The sequence below is a fragment of the Pseudochaenichthys georgianus genome, chromosome 21 (genome assembly GCF_902827115.2).
Source record: "Pseudochaenichthys georgianus chromosome 21, fPseGeo1.2, whole genome shotgun sequence".
Lineage (NCBI taxonomy): Eukaryota > Metazoa > Chordata > Actinopteri > Perciformes > Channichthyidae > Pseudochaenichthys > Pseudochaenichthys georgianus.
In genome coordinates this window covers 25,974,301-25,983,425 of record NC_047523.1, presented here as the reverse complement: position 1 = coordinate 25,983,425, position 9,125 = coordinate 25,974,301, and the positions used below count along the sequence as shown (strand labels likewise).

At 38.7% G+C, this 9,125-nt stretch overlaps 1 protein-coding gene across 1 annotated transcript in view; it reads right to left on the bottom strand.

Moving 5' to 3' along the window:
• Positions 1-2,808: 2,808 nt before the first annotated feature.
• Positions 2,809-9,125, bottom strand: part of LOC117466333 (NALCN channel auxiliary factor 1) — a 116,225-nt gene continuing 109,908 nt past the window's right edge. Inside the window, exons 2-3 of the mRNA XM_034109534.2 lie at positions 6,587-6,758; positions 2,809-5,072 (exon numbers count right to left, since the gene is read on the bottom strand). Of these exons, the coding sequence (XP_033965425.1) occupies positions 4,771-5,072; positions 6,587-6,758 (474 nt within the window). The 3' untranslated portion in view covers positions 2,809-4,770. The remainder of the gene's footprint in view (positions 5,073-6,586; positions 6,759-9,125) is intronic.

Sequence of the window (9,125 nt, the reverse complement as noted above, 5' to 3'; positions counted from 1 at the left end):
AATTAAAGAAGTTACTTGAACTAAAGCATCTATAATATTACAATATACTGGTAGTATAGTAGTAATCATAATAATCATAATCGCAATGATACTTCTATATGACTTTAAACCTTTTTCATTTCTATAATCATAAATCTTTCACACACACAGAACCACAACCTTTCACAATAAGGTCGTGAAGCTGAGGACGAGTCTATTGGGTAAACCTCACCACATTCTCTTTTAACATCAATGATTTCAGACCCGCCAAAGTAAAAAATTAAAATAGAAGAAGAAGAGAAAGAAGAAAGAAACAGCATGACATGAACTAAAATAAAAATACACAAGGAAACCTGGACGCAAAGACATAGTGTTCAGCATACTAGGGAACGTATTTACAACCAAAAAGGAATGGGCTTCTGCATAGATCCACAGGATAGAGAACTGAACTATTGTGAAAACAGAGAGAGGCTGAGAGGAAGTGAAGAGGGCAATATTTGTGTACATACCATTTGTGTGGTGGGTGCACAGGAGGTAAGGGGCAAGAGGCATACATAGTCTATATGTGCAGGGGAAAAACACAAATGTAGTTTTTGTAGTGTTGTGAAATATGACAGACCATACCCCACGACTGCTACAGACCACTGTCAGGGATGTAGATTGAATCGATAGGACCCTACACAGTTTCTTCTCAGTATAGTGCAGTAAAAAGTAAAACACACTAGAAATGATATTAAAACAGCAGAGTAACTGTTGCGTGCATGCCTGCATTACCAACCAAAGTCATCAAAGATTTACATCAGTCAAATCTAATTTTATTGTCTGGAAGAAACTTTGAAGCGGCATGAAGGACACCACAGCAATCACACCCATGCAACCACAGCCAGGATGGTTTCTGCATGTAAAGCAGAAATTAGTTATTGTATGAATATGTCCAGCATTTGGTTTGTGATGGCTGTTGCATCACAGCATGAACTGCTGACATGGTAGGCAGAATGAAATCACATTTATGTCATAAATAGATCCCTTACACATGTTAATGGTGAGTGTGGTTGAGGCTTATGAAATGCAATCCGTTTATTGCTAACATGGCACATTTGTCTAACACTGACTGACCCTATTTGTCCTCCTGTTGTCCAGTGTGTTTGATCATGAACATCCTAGTGTCATATCCGATCTAAATTTGGTTTATTTGACTTGATAAGCTTTGGCACCAGTTTCAGTTCATTGCACCATCTCATTTCAGAAAAGGGTGTTGAGATATATTCTGAAGGGCTTGTGAAAGGAAACAAATAGATACACCCCTACCTTGGTCAGTTTGGGGTCTTAGGCGCTAACGCATTTATTTGACATTGTACATTACAATGAATTTATATTAAAGTCCAGACGGTTTAAAGGCTGCAGTGAATAATGAGTTGACTAATGCAGCAGGTGCCTGTAAAGACAGTGGTGGTTTGCCACACCTGTCCCTAAGGCCCCAAGGTCATAGCAGAGCTAATAAGCTCTCCAAAGATCACACAGCAATTAGCAACAGACACAAACACACATTTTTGCATACACACACTCCACACACATGCACGCGGACACACATCCACAAACATGGACCCATCACCTTTTCCACCAGAGCTCAGGCTTCCTGACTCCTGTGTGTATGAACGTCCTTGTGTGACAGGTCTTCGGCAGCGGCAATATAATATAATAAAATATATGTCTATCTACTGGTGACCAATAGAGTAGCAGCATTTTTCTATCACCGACTGCGGCCGTCTGAGATGGGCATGGGTGTGCTGTGCTGAATGACAATGATTTGTTAGGTTTTTCGTGCAAGCTGGAGTGGTAATGTTCAGAGTGGGGCAGGGTCCAAACACAAAAAAAGGTACAGCGTCAACATAATCCAATATACTGGTTATTTAGACATGTTGTGAATAAAGATGAATTTTTGAAAATCCTCATATAAGCTGTATAATAAAGTTCTTGACATCAGATATCAGATTGGACATCTCATTTGAGTAATCAACTTACTTAAGAGTGGAAAAATGCATCAAACAACATCTGTTTATCTTTGATTACCTGATCTCATAGCCTTGTTCATCAAAGGAAAAACAATCTTGAAACTAAAAAGAAGTCAGCCCTTAAAGTCACACCATTCCTTTCTGTTCACACGCTGGTCAACATTTAGAAAATAAACACAAGTGTCAGTTTACTATTATCCAGTTATTCCATTAGTGCTTAAACAAACACACTCCTCTCTGGTTTATTTCTGTTCTGCAGCAGCGGCCTCGGTACTTCAGGTACACACGTTTAAAAGAAACAGGAAATTAGCCATTTCTCACCCTCTGTCTGCTAAAAATTTGAATGTGAATGTTGATTATAATGTGTTGTACTGTTTATCTTAATAAGCCCTTTACTTAATGAGACATTAGTTAGATGTTTTTAGGAGAACGTATGTGACAGTGGGCATGCTACAGGAGCTGATTTGGGATAAGATGTGGAGTGCGGAGTGGGGACAATAAACAAAATAGGCTGTCGTACTCTTGCTCCACATGCAGTTTGTTAACATCCATTACACATTTAGATTCAACAGTTGAAGCAGTTGTCCCCGTGTTGGTGATATGTAGGTCTACCTATTGTATTATGGACAGGGGATTTTCCTTCACATAACTGCATGCTACCTTTCCCAGGGAAACATTTTATTTTCATCCTATCTGCACGGGAGTTCCAGATATATATATATATATATATAACTATATATATATATATATAAATAACTATATATATATAATTATAACTGGAATATAACCATTATAGTACTTAAAGGCAACATCCAGTCATTATGATTCCTGTGAATGAGAAAGCTTGAGGATAAAATGAAACCACCAGAATTGGTTCGAGGGCAAACAGTACATTTAGTCTTTTTAAAGCAGTGTTAACAGGAAACACGTATTTCTACTTTAACTGCTGGTTACAGCAGGCCGAAGGGCAAAAAATAAGTCTTTAGAGACAGAAAGACAATTTAGTAATTATTTTTGCTGTCGATAACTATTTTGACTGGATAATACCTTTTCAAATCTAAAATAACACAAGCTTCTTTGTCAAGAACAACAGGATATCGTATATATTGATCCAGTGATATATTTTTGATGTCAATAAACTCTGCTGAGAAATTTTATGTGACCACAATCTGAATGGGGTTTTAGTAAAAGGCCTAAAATAAAAGCTTTGGATAAGACAAGCTTAAAAGAGTTTCATGTTTTCTATATGAAATAAAAATAATCCCATCTTTTATTTGTATTTGATTAACTTCCTGTCCAGTGATTAAACAGGGTTGCTAACAAGTGGCTAAGTACTGTTTCATTAACTATTATTAAAAGGAAATTAAACTACAATTACCATAACCAATGTAAAGATTCCCTCCTAACTTTGACATTATATTGACTAAAAGCATTTCTGGCATCTCATTGCATGCTTTTCTATCTTCATTCAAAACACAGCAGAATGCAACCTGAGATGTTTATATTCATGTTTCTTATATTACACATATATATTAATATAGTTTTTTATTTCCAAATTGTAATGATGTAACTTTGTTTATTTGGCTCAGCCCTATTGTAGTGTTGGCCTTAAGGTTTAATGATCACTCTGGTTTAATACGTCTTGGTTGTTACTTTTATAGTTTATAGTCAGTTTTATTGATAATGATCACTTTTTACATATCAAGTTATTGCTGAGATCTGTCAACACGTCCTTATGATGAGTCCACAAGAGGTCAGATGACACATACTTAGCATATATTATGCTTATTATATATTAAGATATCAGTTTAGCAAGATTAATGTATTTGACATAAAAACAGAAAGTGAGATATCGTTTGTGATGCTGAAGGAATGCATCCTGGTCGGTTGTGACGTGTTGCATATTTCAGGGTTAACTTTTTCATTGCTTTGGATCTTTTAAAATGGTGTTCATAGGTAAATATTATCTCACGATTCATCCTAGTGTAGGAAAACTGTAAACCTTACAAACCCCAGAACTCATTATAGAAGCACATTTTAATCCCATTGTCCCAGTGATTGTGGCCAACACACCAGCACAGCAGAGCTAAGTGACATCTGAAAGGGAGTTGGGGGGGGGGGGGGCATCTTTGCCACATCAGCCTTTAAACTCGCCTTTTATGATACTTGTCACCAACACACACTCATCCTCACCAGCACACACATTCACACATGTAAAGACATACAAGTACACCCATGCACACTCACACACAGTTCAGAAACGCATATCAATCGCAAAGAAACTCGCAGCTAATTATTATTTTAACGTATTATCTGTCTTATTTAGAGAACACATTTTCTTTCTGTATGAGAGAACCAGAAATAAAACTCAAAAAGGATGAACATTAGAAAGAGAATATGATTGTGTTATCCCTTAGTCAGCCAGTGCAACAGAAACCAATAATTGGAACACAGTGTAAAAAAGCGTAGTGAGAGAAACTCAGCCATGGGGAAGCCGGCCTTCCCACTCAACAAAGGCTGTGGCATTGTCCCCTTTCTACCTAAGGGACTGTTGGAGTCCCTTAGTGTGTCTGTTTGTTTTCTTATTTATTTGTTGATTGAATTGTGTGTCTTTCGTCTCCAAGCGTCCCACATTTTCCATTTGCCAGAAAGCGTTGCAGAGTGTCCACAGGCACACAGCTCCAGCCCATCGCACAACTGTGGCTGTATTTTTCCACATCGGTTGCCATGGTGAGGGATTCCCCCACCCGGACAACCTCACCTCCTCCTGGCAGCTCTATCACTCCTCATTGGCAGGGCTCTCCTCCAGAGGCGTGATGGTGGGGAGGCCCAGTCCTGTTGCATTGTGGGATGCAGTGAGGCTGGCAACAGTGTGTAGGAGGACAAGGACCAGCAGGCAGAGTTTGAGCCGGCTGTTACACAGTCTGCAGGCTGCCGATGAGCTGAGGGAGGTTCGGTGCTGGCATGGCGGGTGAGTTCTTTTCAGCGTCCCCCGGGAACGGTTGTCCACTTTCAAGTCCCACCGCACGTCGCAGCACTTTGCATTCGGGTCAACACCTGATGGGTAGTCCTCCAGCAGCCCTGGGGGTTGTTTGAGGGGAAAACAGATCACAGTGAGATTAAGTCCTTTGAAATTCAACCATTTTTAAACTAGCCAAGAAGAGAGCTCAGTGCACCAGAATGTAGAAAATGTAAGCAAATGGAGAAAAAACACAAGAATAAACATTGTTACCCAACTTTCCAACACAAAATCTGTCTTCCAGACATTCACATCTGTTTTAAGTGTTCCTTAAAAATCTGTTTTATGCTTTTCTTAATTTGCTTGTATTTAATTTGTTGAAGCTGGAGCTGAAGCAATAATTCAAAGTAGTCAAATGACAGAAACTACAGAGAATACTATTGATAGTAAATAATACTTTCTCTCAAAAATGCAAAATACTAAAGCTCCTAAAATATCAACATTTGCTGTTTTGTTTTTTTCTATTTTCCGATAAAAAGTTATGTCTTTGGGAGTTGGGGTCGGGAAAAAAACAAACTTACACACTGGTAAGGTTTAGATAATTTCTTAATAAAAACAAGCCTCATCCTTCAAAATTCTAAAATGGACAAAAGCAGCATTGTTAATATATCAGCCCAAATGATAACAAGAAAAACAGACAAAAACAAAAATCACAAACACTATTTGTATTAGCTTATACATTTACATTTAGGTAACCTGATGCTCAACATGACCACCATGGGGCAGCATTACTGTACCTTTGTGATGTGACTGAGTGTCTCAGTATGTTCTGGATGAAAAATAAATCTCACAGTAACACTTCCCCCACTCACCTTCCATGTATGAGGAGAACAACATCTGGTTTAGGTTAACCATATATTTAGTATTCAGCTTTGTGTACGCATGTGTGTGTGTTTCCACTGCTGCAAACATTATTTCAGTGCATTGAATTGCATTCTCTCAGATTGCTCAGTTGTGCAGCTGCCTCTTGGTGCTGTCAGTAATTGGCCACCATGTTGTGGTGTGTTTTCTGGTTATTAAACAGAACATCCTGTAACTGTAAAGTCACGAGTGTTTGCTGTGTGGCCATCAGAGGTTGGGTATCATATTTATGAGTAAGACACTATGCTCACTGTGTGTGTGTGTGTGTGTGTGTGTGTGTGTGTGTGTGTGTGTGTGTGTGTGTGTGTGTGTGCTGTGTGTGTGTGTGTGGTGTGTGTGTGTGTGTGTGTGTGTGTGTGTGTGTGTGTGTGTGTGTGTGGTGTGGTGCAGTGCGTGTGTGTGTGTGTGTGTGTGTGTGTGTGTGTTGTGGTGTGTGTGTGTGTGTAGTGTGTGTGTGTGTGGTGTGTGTGTGTGTGTGGTGTGTGTGTGTGTGTGTGTGTGTGTGTATATCAAGAGATTGAGGTTAAATAAGCATGTTACTAGTAGTTAAAAGTCCACTATTTGGGGATGTAATGCCGTTTTATCCATGAGTTGTTCAGTACTTTACTAGGCAGCTGCATGTACAGTAGGCCTACTTATCTTAAAACTAGGGTTAAACAAACCAATGAGCTTAAATCAGTCGAAATAATCCATAAACTGGAAGACTTTCTTTTACCTGTGCATATAAAACTTGGGCTGCCTCCATGAATGAGATCATCATTGTCAGGCAGGACGAAGGGGCACCGCTGCTGCACCTCCAGGCAGTACTGACCACAGGGGATTGGCTTACTGCAATGCATCTGGGTGGTCTGGAAGTACTGAGAACACAGCCAGGGCTTATAAACCATCTAGGTGGGAGACATAGAGGTGAGAGCAGGGGGGAGAGGAAGACAGGTGGAAGGGGTGCAGAGATAGGAAATTGAAGAATTAGGGAGGGTTGCATTGGATGATGATACGCATGCACACACTCACATGTAAATCAACCATGACCTCAACAGCCATTGATTCTCACAGGACTGATCAGATATCCTGGTGATCCTGAATTTCACTGTTTAATGAATGTGGATGTTGCTGGGCTATCATCACTTTGACAGTCAATATATACAGTTAGACCCTCTCACAACGACTCGCACATTTCATGTTTACTTTGTCTTGCACAGGATTCCGAATAGGATTTATTATCTTCAGGTGTTTCACTATTCCCACAAATGAATAGTAAAATCAAATTCAACTATAACTTAAAATTGAATGGGTCTGAATTGAATTCACCTTTCACTGCCAAATTGAAAACTATTTGTATACAATTTCAACAATCTAAATAATTAATGGTATCAGGGCCTGTATTATGTCATGGTGATTTTGTCTGTGTTCATTTCATAATTTCTTCTCACCCATGTTCTCTACTCTATAAGTGCACAAGTGGGGACAAATTATTTACTTCGCACCTATTTTTTTTCTCAATGTGATAAGCTATTTGCATCATGCAGTATTATCACCTGCAGCAATAAACTGGCATTTCCTGTGAAACTCTCCAGGGACTCCTAGTCAAGCTAGCACCTGCTATTAGCTAATCATCACGCCTACAACAGTGCATCAAACCATAGGTCACATAACTCCCTGCATACGCACTGTAAGTGAGGAATACAAACTGTTCATAAATGTATAAACAGATGTTCGTAATAATTCATATATAATATTTAATTAACATAATCCATGTTCATGTTCATGTATATAATAAATGCTCGTACAAATTAATGTAGAGCTTCGTACGGATGAATCAGAATATCTTACATGAAATAAGAGCATTACACAAGCACACCAAATCGAATGATTTTCATTACAAGTCTGACATATATTCCCTATACAGGGAAAAACAAAATACTTTATGAATGTACACAACAAAAGGTTGCTTTCAACTGAGCTAAAAATACATCTGTAAATGTTGATGCAATCTAGCCAATATGTAAAGCAGAGGACAGGGGAAGAACACATTGATGGTACATCCTTTATAGTGAATAACAGACATTGCAGGCTATGTTTTATGACAGAGGTTATAATGATAATGACGTTTGGACTTCATCAAACATAATTAGTAGGTTTCATATTCAAATATTTTTCCTGAACAATGGAGGAGTTAACAATGGTGGATGATGAGGGATATAAACCGCCTTCGTTTAATCCTGGCAAAAAGGTTTCAAATTATACAATATGTGATAAAAAAAACAAGTTTAAAAAGAGAATGCATTATGAAACTATTCTTAGAAATGGTGTACTGTAAGTTTACATGTTGTCATAATAAAGAGATGCTTGACTATTGTCTTTATTGTAAAAAGGTTCCTATTGTCTGCCACTCAAATATCCCTTGGCAATGGCCATACTGAGATGTCCTTTTATAGCATCTGTAATGATATAATGCATTATATCATTATCTAAATATTGCTCCAACATAACATGACTGCTCGGATGAATCATCTGTCATGCTTATTGCCGACTGAGAGCCATGTATTATATGCATGACCGAACATGTGCACATACGGACGTCCTGCACACATGCACAGAGTCTGTACAGTAAATTGCTCTGCGCTAATAATTGGATTTGCAGTCGAAGATAAGGTGGGTTTCTGTGGACACCACACATACACACACACACACACACACACACACACACACACACACACACACACACACACACACACACACACACACACACACACACACACACACACACACAAACACACATAAATACACACTGCCCTTCACGCTAATCTACCACTGTATAAATGTCACAAATGAAAATGTGTAACATGACATCATTTGACATCTTGTGCATACAACAGTAGATGGATATTTCTAAATGATTTGCACACTGTGAGTTTGTGTATGTTTGAGTGTCAGTGTCCGTGTACGTGTGAAAGTACACAGCAGTCTTTTGCAATATATTTTCCACATCAAGTCCTCGTGTTTCCAGTGCTGTGGATCCTTTAGCTGTCAGCGTGGGGACATAAGGACGAACTGGGGTAGATTCTGCAACGTTTCACCAACAATGTCACTGGCAATGAGTGACAAGTAGAGTCTGTTTTAGTATTTATCAGACATTTTCCCTACTCAGCAGAATCTCAGAAAACAATGTTGAAGTCAAAGTCTATTTGGTTGTTCTTAAGCTCAGGCATGAATAAAAAATTCAAAAACTGAGCAATATAATAAAACAAAAGAGA